Source organism: Argentina silus (genome assembly GCF_951799395.1).
Source record: "Argentina silus genome assembly, chromosome: 1".
In the NCBI taxonomy this organism is placed as follows: Eukaryota; Metazoa; Chordata; class Actinopteri; order Argentiniformes; family Argentinidae; genus Argentina; species Argentina silus.
This window is the reverse complement of record NC_139655.1, coordinates 3,276,072-3,296,664: the sequence shown is the minus strand read 5'-3', so window position 1 is coordinate 3,296,664 and position 20,593 is coordinate 3,276,072. Positions and strand designations below refer to the sequence as shown.

Below are 20,593 nucleotides of genomic sequence, written 5' to 3'. Positions count from 1 at the left end.
CACACACACACACGCACACACACACAAAGAGGGGGCTCCAGACAAGCAACAACCAGCCAACCAGCCAGCCAGCCACCATGGGCAGCAGTTGGGGAAACCGGAGCCTGCTCCCAGGGCAGGGACCCACAACAGCAACCCAGCTCTCCAACACCGGACGGACACTTCTACCAGATACCAGAGAGGGCTGAGACACGGCCGATGAGCACACACCCCTGAGCGGTTCCAGGGGGGGGGCAGAGGCTGGTCTGGGTGGTGGCGGGGTCAGGGGGAAGGATGTGGTGGTTGCGGAGGGCCGTAGGGCCGGCCCGGGGGGGTTGCCTGCTCAGGTGGTTGGGGCTGAAGGCGTGTCGGAAGAGCACGCTGATCTTCGCTTTGCTCTGGTTCGGCTCCTGGCTGTTCCTCAATGGACTGGTGTTCCTCCACAGGACAATCCTGTCTGACTACTGCACGGACGACAAGAGCAAAAGGATACTGCAGAGAGTGGTGAGTGGACGAACCCTTCTTTTTCTTGATGTTTGTTTTACTGTCTGGTGTGTTTATATTCAAACACACACTTAAAAGTATGTCTGTGTATGCTTATGAAAAACGAACACGACGAGGGTTGTTGTGTTGTTGTGGCCTGCATGACAATCGATGCCTGTCATACTTTAATGTTGACATACTCAAACGAACAGCGCATTTTCTGAGGGTAAAGTGATGAAATCAAGCAAGTGTCTTTGACAATTCCACGAGCACTGATGGACTACGTCATAGTACTCTAAGTAGTGCTCTAAAACATCAATATACCTGAGGAGACTGAGCTCTAACAGACAAAACGCCATAATTCAACTCAAAACAGCTTCCTTTTCAACAAATGTCATTGGCTCTTCTCTCTCTCTCTCTCTCTCTCTCTCTCTCTCTCTCTCTCTTCTCTCTCTCTCTCTCTCTCCCCCACTCTCTCGTCTCCTTGTCTAACCTCCTCTGCACCACTCTACTGTTAGATTTATCTATTTTATAAAGTACAGTATATATTATATACTTTATATATATATATATATATATATATATATATATATATATATATATATATATATATATATATATATATACACACTATACATCTCTGCCATGCTCTCTACCAATGAAATGTAATATACCTTATTAATGAAGGTATATTACATTTAGTAGCAGAGAACATGTATCGGTAATTGTTGATGGTAATAATAAAATAATTATACATGGTGAATTACTAGTAAACAATTGTCCATGTGTTTATATTTGCACTCACAATTTTGGACGGTAGCAGTTTTACGTAGATAAATATTTTAAATCTCAAAAAAGGTTTTAGAGACCAGAGACTTAATGTCACAGCCCAGCCCTCCCTCCCTTCTCCCCAGCAGCAATAGCCTGTGGGCAAGGTTATTAGAGACTTAGGAACTTGGCTAAACAGTTTAAGGTGTTTCTTTATACTTGAACAAAAGGCTGTTCATGCTTCCTGCGATTAACCCTTGGTTCTAGTTTGCATAAAGCTCCTTTTGAACCAGTGGATTACACACTGTACTGAATGTGTGTTGAAATGACATTTCAGCCAGTCACTTGTGAAGGCAGGCTGCAAATCTCTCTAGGATAGGGATAGACAGACATTCTATTTCTCATTAAAGATTGACAAATGTGTAACGGTAACATTTTATATTAAGGTGCTATTTATAAAAGGTTAATAAATTATTGTTACCTAGTTTAAACCTATTGATTTATTTGTTTACGAATCCTTATTAAGCCATTAACAAACAGTTGTAATTCATTAGTTTAAATTATTCGATAGCTGCTGATAACTGTGTGCCTAAGTGTAAGCAAACTATTTGGCAGGCACCAAGCGGCTATCAAACTATTTTAATAAATTTTAACTAATGAATTATAACTGTTTTTGTTAATGGTTTTTAAATGATTTATAAACAAATAATCAAACCAGTTAAACATTTTTTAAACCCTTTATAAAGCGCACCTGTAATATAACCTATAACCTGGAGTATACTTCATAACAGCTAACCATCATCATACAGTATCACCCCACAACTGTGCAAGATCTTAAGTCAATGTAGTTGTGGAAGTCGCTTTGGATAAAAGCATCTGCTAAATGTCAAAAATGTAAAATGTAAACATTTCTTAACAATAATAATAATCTTTATTATACAGTATACTCTAGCACGGAGACATATTTATTGGTCTATTTCCATTAGTAAAATAATGTTTTTTTAAAATAACTAATAACAAGTGTACATTTAATTACATTACCAATGTGACCGATCTCCTTGATAATCTACTCAGTTATTCAATGTTTAATGAGGTACCAGTATCTTAAAAAATAATGCACAAATGATTGCTTTGACTTCTTTATTATTTATGCCAGCGAAATTACTGCGTAAGAAATAATAGTATAGTAATTTACTGTAAGGGCTTTCTGTTTTTCATATAATCAGACTCAGTTCAGACCCTCCTAAAGACCGCTTCACCCTCACTACCCCCCCTATACTAACCCTAACCCCGACCCTAGAGACCTCTTCATCCCCGCTACCCCCCTGTACAAGTTCTCTCCTGCTAATAAAATAAATAATAATAATAATAATAAAAAAAATAGCCTACTGGCATTACGACTATATATGGCCCCTGGTGTGAGCATTGATTACTTTGTCTTATGATGACTGTTAGATGGAGGATTCACTTACTTAAACAAATGTATTTGTTGTACGTCGCTTTGGATAAAGGCGTCTGCCAAATGCCATAAATGTAAAATGTAAATGTAGTTCTGTTCTTTTTATATTAAATGACTATGTCAAGGCGAGACTTCCAGACAGCAAAACACCACAGCTGCGTTGTCTACTGTGAGTGCAATGATAGTTCACTAGAGAAATGTTACGCCCTTCTGTCTCGTCGGGGCCACGAACCCGCTTTCAACCAAACCACAAAAACACAACCGTATGAAGTTACTGTACAGTATGCCTCCTAACTGGACCAAAAAAGCAGAGCCTTGTTCTTCAGTCCTGGCCCTTTTGTTCCAGCCCAGCACTAACACCCCTGATTCAACAACAACAATAAAAAATAATCATCAAGCCTCTAATTAAGAGGTGACCTCTGTGAGTTTGCTAGTGACCCGTCATGTGGCCTGTTCATATTCACTATTTATTTTAGCATTGACCTAAGGGAAGCTGGCTGTCTCATCACTTGGGGAACACTGGTGTAAATGAGACCAGCATTGTGACTGCCTATGGCCCCTGGTCTGAGCATAGGTTACTTTATCTTATGATGACTGATGGATAGATGATTCACTTACTTAGACAAATGTATTTGTTGTAAGTCGCTTTAGATAAAGACGTCTTCTAAACGCCATAAATGTAAGTGAGACAGAACAGAGATCAAGTTCAGTGGGAAGAGAAAAGGCCAGGAAAGTAACGGGTATTACAAAACAACATATTCCAAAGGAAAACACTATCATGCCGATAGCTTAAAATGGCATTACGAAATGATTCCCTTTTGAACATTGTGCACGTCATCTCAGAGGGAGGTTCACACAAACAAAATACGCCACAAGCTGATGATAGCTTGATGCTCTTCTATTACAACACAGAGGGAGATGATTCCATGTCGCCTCCAGTCATCCACCAACAACTTAATCTCTGCCGAACGCTTACCTCGTAAATAAAACAGACATACTTTGAGATTGTCTTTAAATGCAGCCATTCTTGTAGAGTGTATCGCAGAGAGAGACGAGGAATGAGCATGGAACAGACAAACACTGGCCTTTCGTTTTCTCCTCCCTTTTGGCATGTTGCCCATGGCAACAGGTCAACAGTCAGTCAGTCAGAAGGTTCTTTCCTACCCACAATGCACCCTGGTTTGGATAGATGTTTTAAAGGTCAAACTGACCAATGATATATTAATTTGTACTGTCAACTGGGGCTGGGAGCATGGTACTAAAACCACCCGCCTCCTTCCTGCTGTCGGTGACAGATACAGTATGTCTGAGGTTCAGATATGTTGAGGAACAGAGTTAGGGTTAGGGTTCAGGCTAGGGTTAGGGTTAGGGTTAGGGTTAGGGTTCAGGCTAGGGTTAGGGTTAGGGTTAGGGTTAGGGTTCAGGCTAGGGTTAGGGTTAGGGTTAGGGTTAGGGTTAGGGTTAGGGTTCAGGCTAGGGTTAGGGTTAACCCTATAGAGTTGTTTTATGAGTTGATTTATTCCTCAAGGACCACAAGGAGGTCCACCTGAATTGGCTTTAGTCTACTACAGTCTACTGTACTTTCTACTGTGTCTACTGTCTACTGTGAACTAGCAGCAGGATATAAAATATTTTCATAATGAGATATTCACTGGTCTATTACTCAAAAGATATATAGCCTACAGTACTCACTGTTTGCGTATTTGTATTGCATTATACGGTAAGGTAATTCTATGGTTCATATAAAACACCTTATTACCATACTTCCTTTAGTATTTACCACTTAATTTTGTGAAAAGCACAGATATTACCTTTATGTTACAGACAATGTATATATTTCACATTTATTGCAACATTTATTGCAGCAGCCTATGAATGCTGTCAACATTTCATTGTATTCTAGATTATTTACCATTAAATCCATATCAATTTCTAAAGCTACAGGGTAAATCAATATGTTATGCTACACTAATTAAATGATGAAGATAGATTAAAGGATATTTGTTCTATTATGCATCGTTGGAGGTTATTTTGAATCTATTCACATAACACAGTTACATTGCCAGTCAAATAGAGAAATCCAAATGCCCCATACTGCTGACGGAAAGGCGATATGACTAACATTGTCCAAATATTGCTATGGTTTTTTGATCTGCATTCAGGCATGTCTCTGGCTGGGAGGAATGTCTAGCTTAGGGGAGGGAAAGCACTGTAGAAACTCTGCATCACTTCTCATCCGGAGATAGGTACTTAGTGGTTTAGATCAACACCACGTAACCTCTGAACCCTGAGGTGATATGAAAATATATCGCTGTTTTCATGACTATTGTCTTTCTGTAAAGCATTCACACAAAATCATTCAACAACAGTAATTTCTTCTGAGGCTGTCCTCAGGTCAAAGTCAAAGCTTCAGTATCAAGCTGTCCTCAAAAACTCTCTTGAATGGCTGCAACATGTATGTGTCTATAAGTTATCCATCAATTATCTACCACAAAGAGGACACGGTAGGATGTTCGAGACTGCGCTTCCTTTTGCACCAAGAGATTTGGCAGTTTTCCAAGGTGCAGGCCCAAGGCCACAACCATACAAATCGAATTAAATTGAAATGTTTATTTACATTTATACTTATATGGTGTTATATTGTCATAGATTATGTTGTCATAGATTGGCTTGGAGATAATAGTATAGTTATTGGAGTTAATTACCTAACCACAGAGAATGGGGTTTCTGAGATGAGCATAAAGGTTTCAAAGGTTTGACAGGTTTCAAAGGTACAAGCCAGAGGCCATACAGTAACAGCATCAATAGCTTCAAACAAATACACAACATCAGCCTGATGGTGGCCCATTGTAGTCGACAAACTATGAAATATTTGAAGTTTTCAGGCATGCTAAACCAACAAACACATTCTGAGACCATCACTATGAAATGGTAGTGTGTGTGTGTGTGTGTGCGTGAGTGCGTGCGTGCGTGCGTGTGCGTGTGTGTGTGTGTGTCCTCTTTTTAAACAGTAACAGGGCCATCTGTTGTAGACACTACAGGCAGCGTTAGCAGCCTTGCAGGTCTTTGGAAGGCTTTGTTGGTTGAACAAACCCCTTAAGCTTTATACTGCACACCTTAATAGCTTCCTGCTCCCAGGCTTAGCCATGCTTTTGGTTCCTTTATTCGTGCATTTAAACGCAGATGGTGGGGCCTAGAGGGCGGGAAAGCTGCCAAGGCCGTTTGAATGTGAAGTCAAATGACGGTTGTATTCGTGGAATAGTTACAATACTTTTTCAATGTTTCTAAAGCAACGTTATTCCTGCTGTTGTTTTTGGGTTCTGTTCGCTCTGTCACGTATTTCATTGCGAATGATGTCATTGATTATTAATGACAATGTAGAATTGTATTACGACCGCTCAGTATGATGTGTACTGTACAATATGGTATCATGTCAATCAGACTGCATTATCAACTATCTTTCTGCAAATACACTGAAATTTACTTTCTTGAAAACATTGTGGAATGACTTGGATTCAACAGCTGAAGAAAACTGTGGGTTATTCATTGTGAACTGGACTTCTCGCAAACCAGCCCACCCACCCGATCCTTGGAAATGAAAGTATTTATTGTTCTTCTCAGTTTAGAATAAAGAGACATTATAACGTCCACTTCCCATCTACATTCAACACAATAAGAGCAATTATGATCTGATGATTTACAGTATTGGCTTACATTGGCTGCCAGCAAGCACAGAATAATTCCCTAATGTTCTCACTCAGCAATTGGAGCCAAATGTAGATAATGTGGGCTACAATGAATGTATATATTTATACTATTGTCTGTGGGATAACGGGGGAACAAGAGGGCTTCTCTGGGAGAGTTCCAGCGGAGCCTCATTTTTCCAGCGTTCCGTGAGGAATCTAAGAGCTAAGGCCACTGTAGCAGGACATTCCTGGGATGCCGACACTGACCAGCTCTCAAGCTGGGCAGCTCCTCGCTCCACAGGCCAAAGACGCACTACACTGCTCCACACTTAACTATTACCTCGCCTGGAGGAGAGAGCTTTATAACAAGCACACCGACCCTGCTTCACTCATTTTCATACAGTACAGGCCTGTACTTCGTTGTTATTTTCACGCAAGTGGTTTCGGAAATTAAGCCTCGGCCTCCATTATTGTATTTAACGTATTGTAATTGCAATAGACAGGGTAGTACGTTGAATATAAGGTTCTCGAATTAAGAAAAACGAGAACAACAAATGTTTTTCAGTTAATCAGGGTAAATGTAATGACATGTAATTTCATTGTTATTTCAAACATAAGATTTTGTCCAGATAAGTATGCGGAGTTGGAAGGAATTGGACAGGAATGGTGCTCGTAATATAATATATACCATTTAGCAGATACTTTCATCCAAAGCGTCTTATATTGCAGTGAATGCATACATTTTTCAGTATATATGGTCCCAGTGGGGATCAAACCCACAACCTTAGCAGTGTTAACGTCATGCTCTACCAGCTGAGCCACAGAGGACCACAGTAAAAGGCGACATGTTTCACTTTGTTTTTATTCACTTGTGAAAAAAGAAGTGCATGGAGAATTTGGTGCAGTAAACATTGGGGCTAATTCACAGAGTAATGTTTTATTTATTCATGTAGGTTTAATTGTACCTTTTAAGGTTCATGTATCTGAGCTTTTCAATATGGAAAGTTCTGTGGAGCTCAGCCAACAACAGACAGGCGTTAATTCTCATTAATGGCCGCCAGCAGGTGTTAGCTGTGATCATTGTAAAAAAGTTAATTTATGACATACTTTGACTTCAAAGTGTGGAGTTCACTAGAACCTGTTATTGAAGCCATATATTTGCAAATGCCAAACAAACTTGCAGTGGGTGCCAGTAGTTGTCGTTAGCTGTTGTCCTAAAACTGAAACTTGGCTCCTCTTCGGGTATTCACAACTAACGGGCTGACCGCGAAACTGTAATTGAAGCCATGTAGGCCTACACACAGAATCTACTTTAGAATTCACTGCAGCCAAACTTCACAGACAGACAAAAGTCTTTATATACACGGGACTCCAAACACATAAACATATGTATAACATCCAGTACATACAGTACATATACACAAGAACACCATGACAGACTTGTAGACAGCCCAACCAAACACCATGGTGGGAAAGTTTACATGCAAACAGGAGCTAAAAACAGCTGCAGCCTGATGTGATGCAAGACTCAGGAAATCCCAGGAATTAAAACGGATGTGTGGAACTTGTGTGGAACTTGGCAGACACACAGAGAAGGGTAACAAAGAAAAACAAAACTCTTGGACTGCAGGGTTCAGATACCCGGGACCTTACGGCCTCCGCGCCAGATATCCTACGCTGTAGTGAGAGAGATAGCAGGGACCTATTAGGGGCCCAGGGGTAATTCACACACACACACACACACACACACACACACACACACACACACACACAGAGACACACACACACACACACACACACACACACACACACACACACACACACACACACACACAGAGAGAGACACACACACACACACACACACACACACACAGACACACACACACTCCGGTTCTTCATTATCTACTTCGCTGCCACAGCACACGTAGCAGCGGCATCTCCAATAGAAGTTTAGTAGCGGCTATAAACTAGACGACCCTGTGCAACCTGTTTCATTGCATTAATAGTACTTTTGTATTAATATGCAATTATCCATGGTTGCATATACTCCCTGGATTCCAGTAGGATTCCAACAGCTTTTTGTTCACAGCCAGTAATCACTCCGAGGTCGAGAGCTTGGCCGGTGAAACCGAAACTAAAACAAAGAGGCTGTGTGTGAATCTACGAAGAGGAAGTAGTTCCAGTTCTGAGGAAATCGATTATAGAGACTATAATTGGTTTATTTTTATAAATATATTTTTTTTAGGGCATTTCTGCTTTATTGGGATAGAGACAGTAGAGATTGACAGGAAGGATGGGTGAGAGAGAGAGAGAGGAGGGATGACATGCAGGATATGTCAATGGCCGGAATCGAACCAGGGACTTTGCGATGATATGGTATGCGCCTTAGTGTGCTACGCCACTGAGCGCCCAGAGAGACTCTAATTGTTTGATTTTCAATAGAACGCACATCAAAACATCATTTCAAGCGTAACTTGCAACTAAACATTGTTTGAAGTTTCTCTTTGGAGACTTCGGCGTGTTATTTAAACGCTGCTAGGGTCCACTGGAATCTGGAATGTCTGTTGGAGACAGCACTGCTAACTGTTAGCCTGTGCTGCCGTAGCAAAGTTGGTAACAGAGAACCTGAGATGCTTTCACTATATATATATATACACCATTTAGCTGACGCTTTCATCCAAAGCAACTTACATTGCAGTGAGTGCATATATTTCAGTATATATGGTCCCAGCAGGACTCAAACCCACAACCTAAGCATTGTTAGCGCCATGCTCTACCAGCTGAGCCACAGAGGACCACTACTACATGTCACCATTCGTCTAACTAAGTGTAAGCTGGGTGTTATCGCCATCCAACAACATGTGACAGGGCGACTGTGATTGTGATTGCTGTCACCCAGGCTTGGAGGTGGCAGAGTCAGACAGGTGCAGCAGAGTCTGCTAAAACAAGCATGAAGTATGAGGCCGATGGAATGCACATTACGTATCTAATGTCAGAAACACTTTAGAAGGAGGGTTTAATTAGTATGTACAGTACTAGTCAAAGGTTTGGACACAAACTCGCCAAGAGTGTGCAAAGCTGTCATCAAAACCTTTGACTGGTACTGTATAGTTAGCTCTACATGCATCACAACTGAATTTAATTGAAATTAAATTGGCTGAATTCAATTACAAGTTGGTTACACATTGCTACACATGGAACAGTACCAATTTGCAAAAAAAAAATGTTGCTCCAATACACAGTACCTTGTACAGCAATTTAAAGCATAGTTGTTACAGAGCAACATGGGCATTCAGTGGCGTAGCACACTAAGGCGCATACCATATCATCGCAAGGTCCCTGGTTCGATTCCGGCCATCGACCTATCTTGCGTGTCATCCCTCCTCTCTTTCTCTCACCCATCCTTCCTGTCAATCTCTACTGTCTCTATCCCAGTAAAGCAGAAATGCCCTAAAAACATATATTTAAAAAAATAAATAAAGAGAGTTGAAGGGAAGACAAATAAACCATGGTGAGTGACGGTGATGTGGGAGTCACGGCTACAGCTAATGAGCTAACGCTACACAGTCAAGGCCATTAGCTGTTGAGCCAAGTCTTGGCAGACTCACTGTGACAGCTGTTTACATGAATATGGGCACAGAGGGATTTTCTCTATAATCCCCCCGGTTACACTAATCATTTCCAACCCCTGGACCATATACAATACCTATGTACGGAGGCTTATCACATTAACTGACGGAGCCAAGATGTAGAGAGCAGTGTGTACATGTATGGAGGGAGAGGGAGTGTAATGTAATCTAATTTGTATGATCAAAAAGCTTTGTATGTGAATAAATTGCAGCAGTAAATTTAAAGCCACATAAGGGTATTTTGACCGTTCAATATCGGTGTCATTGTGGCATATCAGGAGACTTTAACCTTAGAACACATCTATCAAATGTGTGGGTGTGACGTTGGGGGCCCCCGAAATGTTTAGTTTAGGGACCCATAGCCTGTGTGGTAGCCTGCCTATTTAAAGAAGTGTGTATTCTCTCCCCTGTGTGTGTGTGTGTGTGTGTGTGCGTGTGTGTGTGTGTGTGTGTGTGTGTGTGTGTGTGTGTGTGTGTGTGTGTGTGTGTGTGTGTGTGTGTGTGTATGTGTGTGTGTGTGTGTGCGTCAGTGTGATGAGTACAGAGAGGGTGCCCTGACCGGGGACCTGTGTGAGGACTTGTGCGTGAGTGGACACATGGAGTACAAGCGCTGCCTCTACTACGAGAACGGCAAGAAGGTGATTGAGGCGCGCTGGCGCGGTTCCCCCGTAGTCCTCAAGTCCAAGCTGGAGAACTTCTCCTCCTACGAGAGCCTGGGACTGCTGGAGTACCAGGACCCCGGTGAGGAGCTCTCTCCCCTGGACGTGGTCTTCTATGCCACCCTGGAGATCAGGAACTCCCTGGGGCTGGAGGTCACCAACACCTCCTTGCCTCCACTGTGGGGCCAAAAGCTGAGGGAGCGAGGGAGGCCCTACTCCAGGGCAGAGCTGGCCTCTCTCTGGTCCCTGCTCCAGCAGGAGGAGTACACCTTCCTCAGGGTGCTCCAGGACCTCAGCACACACGTGGCCAAGGTGCTGGGCTCCTGCGGACATTTCTATGCTGTAGAATATCTGTCGGCCGGACACGCGTGGGACCAGAACATTTTCTCCCTGGACGAGGTGTCTGTCTCTGGGGGGTTGTCCTCCCCGTCCCTGGGCCCCTCCGGTGGGTATGGAGAATGGACGACGAGGGATATGGTGCACCGTATCGCCCTGAGCTTCCTGGAGATGGTGTGGCACTTTGAGAATGACTTCTCCCACCGCCTACACCTGTGTGACATCAAGCCAGAGAACTTTGCTATCAGGAAGGACCTCACGGTGAGTCTGGGTTTGTTTCTTTAAAGGCACGTCTCACTTCCCCAACCTAATATGGTCAACACACACACAGACACAGACACAGACACAGACACAGACACGCACACGCACACGCACACGCACACGCACACACAGACACAGACACACACACACACACACAGACACAGACACAGACACAGACACAGACACAGACACACCTCAAAGGTATGTGGTTTTGGGTTTTTCTCTCTCGCTCTCGTTCTCCCAGAAAAAGCTAAAGCGAAGGGATGGGAAGCTGTCATTACATACAGGCCCAGAGCAGCTGAGTATCTCACAGATCTGATCCACCTGAAGAAGGAGATCAGGTCCGGTATCAACAATAAGAGACTCAGCTCCCTTTTTACACTAAGGCCTTGTTTCTGTAGCACACTGCATAGAACGAAACCACGTACTATAGCCATGCATTCTAAGTGGTGTTCTTGTGGTGGTCTAAGTGGTAGTGTGGCCATTTAAAACATAGAAAAAAAAAACACAGGCCTGCCGGGTTTACAGCCTGCTTCAGATGTAGTTTATTTATTCACACCACAGAGGCATATTAATCCATACAGGGCAAACAGTTTGATGAGGGAGAGACGCAGAGGGTGAGAAATGAGGAGGCTTCTGGCTGTGTAATCACTGCCGTGAGGGCAAAAACAACCACTGGTGCCATTAATCATCATTCTATTAGTTTGCGTTTAATTTGACCGTAACCCTGGAAACTCTCATAGCAATACAAGGAAATGCCTCGTTCCTCTCTGTATTCAATAGTGCACAGGTCTGTCTTCTCTGTCGAGATGTTGAAGCCTACTGTGGGTTATTAATGGCCAATTAGAAACTGACAACCAGGCGCAGATGGCTACTCCTGCGTTATGTTCCACATTCAAATGGTGACAAATTCATTTTTATTTTCATGCTGAAAGGTGATTTACAACATGGACAGAAATTATGAGCGTAGAACAAAAGCTACACATAATAGTAAATGTATATTTCTGACAATAAAGGGTGCAACAATGTCTAACTTGTTTCCCCAGCTGGCACCACCATCACTTGATTTCCATACAACTTTGACAAACTAGATTGCACAGAGAGCGTACTAGAGTACGCTCTCTGTGCAATCAATTCTGTTGACATATTTTATCTCCAGTCCTTGAATATACCAGTGTATTTGTATCCAACTTGGCTGGCTTTAGCAGCTATGCCAATATTTTACATCTTTATATTCTCGGATGGAGAAAAGTATGTCCTTGATATAGAGGAGCAAAAATGAGGGTGTGCGTCTGGGCTGGTACATACAGTGCCTTCGGAAAGTATTCAGACCCCTTCACTTTTTCCACATTTTGTTGTGTTATAGACTGAATTTAAAATGGATTAAATTAAAGGAATTTGCCATCAATCCACACACAATACCCCAGAATGACGAAGCGAAAACAGGTTTTTAGAAATTAAATGTATTAAAATTGAAATACAGAAATACCTCATGTACATAAGTATTCAGACCCTTTGCTATGACACTCTTAAAATGAGCTAAAATGCTAAAAATGTCATCAACAAATCACTCAGTAAGTTGAATTGAGTCCATCTTAATGCCAGGATAATAGTTCATGTCATTTTGGAATTAATATCTTTTGTCTACAACAAAATGTGGAAAAAGTGAAGGGGTCTGAATACTTTCTGAAGGCACTTGTATGCTGTACTGGAAGTTCACTTCAGAAGGGCACCCGGCACTCCAACCGTCTATGAAAGAGGCCGGAAGCCGAGGTGCAAAAATCAACTTCTTTACTTTAAATTTAACATTACAAAAAGTGCAAGATGATAAGCAAGGTGAAGAGCAAACGTGTCTGCGTCTATGCCAGCATCAGAAAAAGACAAGCCCGCATATACCTGTAATACCTGTTCTAATTAGCGTAGGCTAATTAGAAACAACAGGCAGCAGATGTTACGAGAGGAGACATAGATCTGTGTATACTAGAATCTAATCTAACCTAGAATTTAATAACAACAGTGCCACGGTTAAATCAACTATTATGACATCACTCCCTGCGGTAGATTTGTGTATCGGGTTCCCTTGACAGTGTTCGTAGTTTTGGGAACTGTATTTCTCAGCGCAGGGCAGAAACCACCACAATCTATCACAGAATAAATACTTGAAGCATTGCTTTCTTGCAATTTTTTTGGTTTGTTGTGTAACCGTTATAAAAGCAATAACGCCCTCCAGGCCGTGATTTATCGTCAACATTGTCACTTGGTAGGGGGTTTGCTGGCACTCCCTAACAACTCCCCCTACCCATGACAATATTTATGATGAATAATTTATGTGGAATTACTGCTTAATAGACCCTATTATCACAATGGCAATGGCATCTGAATCTGTGAATCACTTATTTTCCTAAAGGCCTCCTGATTATACACTCACTGAACACTACTAGGAACACTATACTAATACTGGGTAGGGCCTCCCTTTATTATGAACACCATACTAATACTGGGTAGGGTCTCCCTTTATTAGGAACACTATACTAATACTGGGTAGGGCCTCCCTTTATTAGAACAGTATACTAATACTGGGTAGTGCCTCCCTTTGCTCTCAAAATAGCCTCAATTCTTCATGGCATTGATTCCACAAGATGTTGGAAACATTCTTTTGAGATTCTGGTCCATGATGACATGATTGCATCACGCAATTCCTGCAGATTGTTCAGGTGCACTTTCAAGCTGTGAATCCCCCGTTCTACCACATCCCAAAGGTGTTCAATTGGATTCAGATCCGGTGACTGGGAAGGCCACTGAAGAACACTTAACTCATTGTCATGTTGATGAAACCAGTTTGAGACGACTTTTGCATTGTGACATGGTGCGTTATCATGCTGGAAGTAGCCATTAGAAGATGGGTAAATTGTGGCCATGAAGGGATGCACATGGTCAGCAACAATACTCAAATAGGCTGTGGCATTCAAGCGATGATTGATTGGTATTAACGGGCCCAAAGCATGCCAAGAAAACATTCCCCACATCATTACACCACCTCCACCATGAGAAGGTGTGCAGGTGTTCCTCCACCTCCACCATGAGAAGGTGTGCAGGTGTTCCTCCACCTCCACCATGAGAAGGTGTGCAGGTGTTCCTAATAAAGTGTCAGGTGAGGGTATAACCACCACTCCATTTAGCAGGCAAAGCAATCATCCTGCCAATTAAAATGTACCTTTTGCACAGTTTCAAAATGTACCTTTTTCACAGTTTTATTTTCTTGGTCAATGTTAAGGGGTGAGATCGGTTTATTTTTTAAGGTTCTGTTTCAGGTAATCATTAGTAAGTTAGCATAGGCGGTTAAAAGAAAAACATCTTCGATTTTGCAGTGTGTTTGTTGGCAAGAGTTTAAGATCTGACAAAATATCCCTGAGTCCCTATCAACGTTTTAATAAACCTTGGCCTAATTTGGTAGTACGTGAAAGCAAAGCCAAGGTCTCCATTTGGAGCATTTTTAGTTATTCTCCATGCATGGCCTGCTATAACATTAATAAAGAGGTTCATTATTTATTTACAATATAACCCCAGGGGAAAGCTTTTAACAGAGCCATATATAGCCAATAATGTTCAGGGGTACAATATTCCATCAAAGTAAAGTATATATTATCTATGGCTCTGTCAAAAAATTATCAACAAATATTTATTTATTTTTATGTGATACTTTACTTTTATTTTATAGTAATAGACCAGAGGACTGGAAATGTATGTCACACATAGGCACTAGAAAGAGCATTTACTGTGCAGGGCCAGCTTGCCTAGTTGCACCAAAAGTGACTGTGTGTGATAGCAAAGATGTTTTTATAATTGGAAGACGGTTGAGTGGCTCGAAATCCGATGGTAGCCGTTGTCCACCCCGGAAACTAGCAACCGACCACTGCAGGCATGCGCAGAGAGGCTTGGCACAAACCTTTTTGTTTTTAACATATAGATGTACAGTACCAGTCAAAACTTTGGACACAAACTTGCCAAGAGTGTGCAAAGCTGTCAACAAAGCAAAAGGTGGCTACTTTGAAGAATCTAAAATATAAAACATATTCTGGTTTGTTTAACACTTTTTTGTTTACTACATAATTCCATATGCGTTCCTTCATAGTTTTGAAGTCTTCAATATTAATCTACAATGTAGAAAATAATTTTTTAAAAAATAAAGAAAAACCATTGAATAAGAAGGTGTGTCCAAACTTTTGACTGGTACTTTAGATGGCTAACATGTTTTATCCTATGCGACAAATAGGCCGTAAATCACTGGACATTACACACGTTAAGCTAACACCAATAAGGACAATGTGCAAACATTAATAAAACGGAACAATAAGCCCCCCTATTGTTTTCCAGCATTGAAAAAATGGCCCAGTCCTTATTTTTCCACAGACCGCGGACCTAAATGGATGCCGAGTGAACCCTCTCGCTTGTCCTATCTATGTGGTGATAGTCATCGACAAGACACCAAATATACTCTCTCTATCTGATCCTCCTGCTTTTAAAAGTCTACACTGATTACACAGGCCGTGATGAGAGAGCGCGGAGATGCATAGACTTCATATTATCCCTGATCGCTAGGACTCAAACTGTCTCTGTGTTTTATTCATAATATGGCAACGACGTGTCCCACCATGTTTCCTATTAATCATCTGTGTTTGATTGTACGTGATGCAATGAAACACTTCACCATGGGCCATTTCTTGAACAAAGACGCCTGTCTATCTCCATACCATAAAAATGAATCAGCATTACAGTTCTTAAGCAGCATAAGCAGCAGGGAGTGAGAACTGAGAAAGAAATGTCAAATGTATTCTTAGCCATCAATGAGCAATTCAAAATCTCCCAGTAGTGTCATTTAAAGGTGGTTGAAAGCCCTGGAACCACTGTAATAACTCAATGTCATCTTTTGGTTAAATGTAGTAGACAAAGATACATTTTCTCGCCTTTCTATATGTATACTGTTGGTTGTTTGCATTGTGTTTGCAGAACTATTTCAAATGGTATTTTCCCTGAGGTGAATTGGTATTTTCTGGTACTTCAGGTGGTTGCTATAGACGTGGATATGGCTTTCTTTGAACCGAAGATGCGAGACATTCTGGAACAGAATTGCACCAACGACGATGACTGCAGCTTCTTCGACTGCATGTCCAAATGCAACCTGAAGAAGCACAAGTGCAGCTCGAAGAGGCGAAATAGCAACCTGCAGGTTAGTGTGATTATACAGCAAACTATCAGAGTTACAAACTATTAGATGTTTTCCCTGGTAATCACCCCCACTACCGCGCATCCCTGGTAAAAGAAGCCACAGTCGCTCGCTAATATTTTTTATTTTATTTACAATTACTGTATAAAGTCATCTAGCAATTGCCAATGTTTCTTGCATATATTTGAAAAATGTAGGTCACTCCGGCTGAATAAAGCCATTCAGGAATGGATAAGCTTTTTTGTTTATTTTCTTAAAAAAAAAAACAGTCACTCGCCAATATTTCTAGCCTATTGGATACTGTATATTTGAACAGTGCTATGTGAGCCCTTCTTCTACTTGCTAACACAGACTGGAGACCACCAGGGATTATGTTTTGATTTGTATTTATAGGCATAGTGAACACACAAACTTTTCGCAATGACAAGCAATGAAACCATACCAACAACAATTCCAAATGCAGCATTTGCACAATGAATTTCCCTTGGGTTTATTCATGGTTGCCTGCAGTAGTACAACCACAGATTATTTTTAATACGATGTGCTGAAATTCAAGGATAGGCCTGCACTGAGTGGTTTTTGCGCCCACGTGTTGAAGGCTGAAATTGATTAGTGGGGTTTATGCGGTGGGACCTTGTTGACTTTAATTTCCAACTCACTTTACACCCCTAGCATATCCTCCTTCAAAACAACCAATGAGGTATTTCTAATTTTATTTTTTTATTTAATTAACAAACCAATGGGCTGGTTGCTCAACATTATAATTATAACTGTGTGCCTTGAATGAAGAGAGGAATGTTAACGATTGATGATCATGCAGGGGAATGTGTTCCAACTGTAACCACAGTGGCAAAGGCACGCTAGACTGAAAAGAGTGAGCGAGGACCTCAATATCATCACCATCACAATACACATATGGGAACTCAGCACCCAGTCTTTGAGATACTCTGGATCCAATAGATACGTGGGCATAGCTGTCGTCAGCGCCGGATGCGCTTAGAAGAGAGGAGCTCCCAGACGATGCGGCTGAATCTCAATAGTCTAAAGTGGCTTCTTCTACTTGTCTCCTCTGTACTGGCCTGAGAACACAGGACAGGTGAAGGCAACATGACTGAGATCCTCAGGACGGAAGGCCACTTTAGACTACTGAGATGCATCCCCTGTCCACTTCAAGGCCACAGGTGGCTGAGAGAATGAAACCTCCGAATCACTTATCGCGACCCCCAGTGACCCCTGGTTCTCCATTGTACATCCTGCCATCCAGGGACAATGAAGCCTTTGTGTTTAACGGTGAGGGGGTCAAGGAGACGAGTGCGTCTCGGGCTCCCGTCCTCTTCAAACAGACGTGTAATAAGAATATCACTGATGATGTTGATGGGTCTGGTGATAATGACATAAGAACAGAGGAACGGAGGGGTCGTGCTCACAATGGATAACCTCAGCCCCCACCTCCCCCCACTCTACTTTGTCTTTTTCCTTTCTTTCTTCCCCCACTTTCTGAGTCTCTGTCTGTCACCCCTTTCTCATCCTCTACTCATCTCTTCATATCCTCTCTTTTCTCTCTCTTCTCCTCTGCTCTCCATCTGTCACCTCCTTTTCTCACCTCCTCTCTTTTCTCATCCTCTGTTCCCCTCTACTCTCCTACCCACTCTCCTCTCACTCCCCCTCACCCCTTTCCTGACCCTGAGTCACCCCTCTCTTTCTCTCTCCTCTCCAGGTGATCTGTGAGAAGATCTTCAGACCATGGTTCTCTCCAACTCTGCTGGGTGCCAAGGCAGGGCTCCCTCTACAGGTCGAGTTGCAGAAGGCAGTGCAGGAGTGCTCAGAGACATTCGGGGGAGAGGAGGAGGAGGAGAGGAGCAGCGCCGTTCAGAAGCGTCTCCTAGGCCTCCTCACGCGCCTCCTCCAGGAGGGCCAGGTCTCGAAGGGTGATGGAGGTGCAGAAGTGGAAGGCCACGCCCACACGTCACTGAACTTCTGAGACAGATGTGCAACTGGCTGGGTTCAAGCCTGCGTATGATAAGACTGTGTTAGCCCAATGAGCTAAAGCATTGGCTTCTGCCAAAGCTAAATTGGCTGCTAAATGCCATAAATGTAAATGCTTCTCAAGGTTACCCATCACTTGAACATGGCTCCAAACCATCTCTGTTACAGATGCATTGTTTCTCCTACCAGAGACTATGGGAGAGGAAGTTTGATTGTCTATCTGAGACAATCATTTAAAGGTGATACGGACAAAAATGGTGCACCTTGCTTGTTTGTAAACTGTCTGCGGAAAGCCTTGGCAAATGTCAACGTTTGCCTTTGCTTTGCTTATAAGCCGAACTTGTTTCCAGTCACTTCAAATTGCCAGCGGGGAAAGCTAAAAAAAAAAAAAAAGACCTTTAACACCGGGAACATATCCCTAAGTTGTGAGGTGGATCCTGTGGTTTAGCTGGTCTCAGAGAAGAATGGTGCACGAATGGTGATGCTACCCTGACTGTACCTATACTAACACACACACTAAACAGTCATCTACCATTTCTAAGATAGTACAGTTGCATTCAACTATACTTTGTCAAGCACATGCATTGAAATGGACCCTTACTGGACTAATGTTTGTCATGAAAAGATAAATGTAGATATTTTCATCAGCAGCTTTTGTACAATCGATCAATAAAAAGCTACACCTGTGACACTTCTACCGGACTCTGCATATCTCTCTTTTCGCAAAATGTTTCCGATATCTGTTTCAGCGTAGCTTTATAGCTAGTCAGGCTAGGCTAATTGACAAGGAAAGAAGCAAGATCAGACAGAGCACTTGGTTCCCACCAAGAGTTGTTTCACCATTCGTTCCAGTGAAAGATTCACCGCACCGTGCGCGGATGGATACTCCCCTGCCCCGTCTCCCCCGGTTGGGTTGGCTTCCATGTAGATCAGGTTCCAAATGCTCTCCAGCTGGTTTATCATGACAGCACAGCGGGAGACTAAGCAGGCTTCCAAGCCAGGGGCGGGGCGGGGTGGGGGGGGGGTGCTTTTCTCTCGGGGTACAGAGAGTGTGACACAGGGCTTGTAACATCTTGCTTGCAGGTGAACCCTGGCCGCAGGTGAACCCAGGGTCTACACAGGGCCTACACAGGGTGTATACAGGGTGTATACAGGGTCTATACAGGCCAGGGTTTACAGAGTGTTTACTGCCTAAAGCAGCAGATAGCCACTAATTTGTGTTAAATTTCCTCTGCTTTCACTGCAAACAAGCTCTTTGTGTCTCCAGGGCCGACAACCTTGTAGATAAAGGAAGATTGTTTTGATTGGTGGATAGATATATTAGTGGAGAGAGAGTGAGTGAGAGACAGAGAGAGAGAGAGAGAGAGAGCAGAGTGCCTGTCCCCAACTGTTTACATTCCACTACAGTTCCATAGGAAATACAAAACCATGGACTGGGTTCCAGTGCAGCATGGAATTCTGCTGACCAATATAATCTTCCAATACGAACCATGGTAGAGTTTTTGTCTGCAGACACGGTTATTGTAAACATGGAGTTTTATGAGATTAGCGTCGTAGAACTGGCGTCACCAGCATCAGCCGTGGCACTGGTGGCACTGTTCTCAGTCCTTATACAAACACAGACACAATGAAAGTGTCTCTTAAACAGGCAGCCCATGATGTCCTGATCTAAACAGATCTGTTCACCCACCACCCCCCCACCCCCTACCCCCCACCCCCCCATGCCATGTCATGTTTTAACAACCTCATTGACTGTTATATAATTGGACAAGGAGGGTTTTATGAGTTGGCTGGGTAGTGTTTTGTTCTTTTCTTCCAGTACATTTAATGCTGTGGGGAAATGGGTATAGTGTGGATAGGATGGAGACAGTGTGTGAAAGAGGGTGTGAAAACAATGGCCATTCTCTCATTTGGAAGTTCTTTTTATATATGACTTTATTTGTTCACTTACAATGCACATCTCACCATAACATAACAGCCCCCCTCCACACACACACACACACACACAAGGAAAATTAAATTAAAATGTACATTTAAACATTGAGTCTTTATCAGGGAATAAATCACGGCTTCGACATGCCTCTCGTCCAATCACAACGCTTTAAGCATCACCTTACACTCAG

At 42.5% G+C, this 20,593-nt stretch overlaps 1 protein-coding gene across 1 annotated transcript; it reads left to right on the top strand.

The window, feature by feature from the left end:
* The first annotated feature begins 208 nt into the window (after positions 1 to 208).
* Positions 209 to 19,159, top strand: dipk1c (divergent protein kinase domain 1C). Its single transcript, XM_083695956.1, has 4 exons — positions 209 to 483; positions 10,535 to 11,260; positions 16,323 to 16,487; positions 18,202 to 19,159. Exons 1-4 carry the CDS (start codon positions 274 to 276, stop codon positions 18,463 to 18,465), a joined length of 1,365 nt encoding a protein of 454 aa, XP_083552082.1. The 5' UTR covers positions 209 to 273; the 3' UTR covers positions 18,466 to 19,159.
* The last annotated feature ends 1,434 nt before the right edge of the window (positions 19,160 to 20,593 follow it).

Bases quoted from the DNA above. Each gene is read 5' to 3' on its own strand.
- dipk1c (XM_083695956.1), top strand. From the start codon at position 274: ATGTGGTGGTTGCGGAGGGCCGTAGGGCCGGCCCGGGGGGGTTGCCTG. The intron at 484-10,534 runs GTGAGTGGACGA...TGTGTGCGTCAG, and splicing joins AAAGGATACTGCAGAGAGTG to TGTGATGAGTACAGAGAGGG. The intron at 16,488-18,201 runs GTTAGTGTGATT...TCTCCTCTCCAG, and splicing joins GGCGAAATAGCAACCTGCAG to GTGATCTGTGAGAAGATCTT.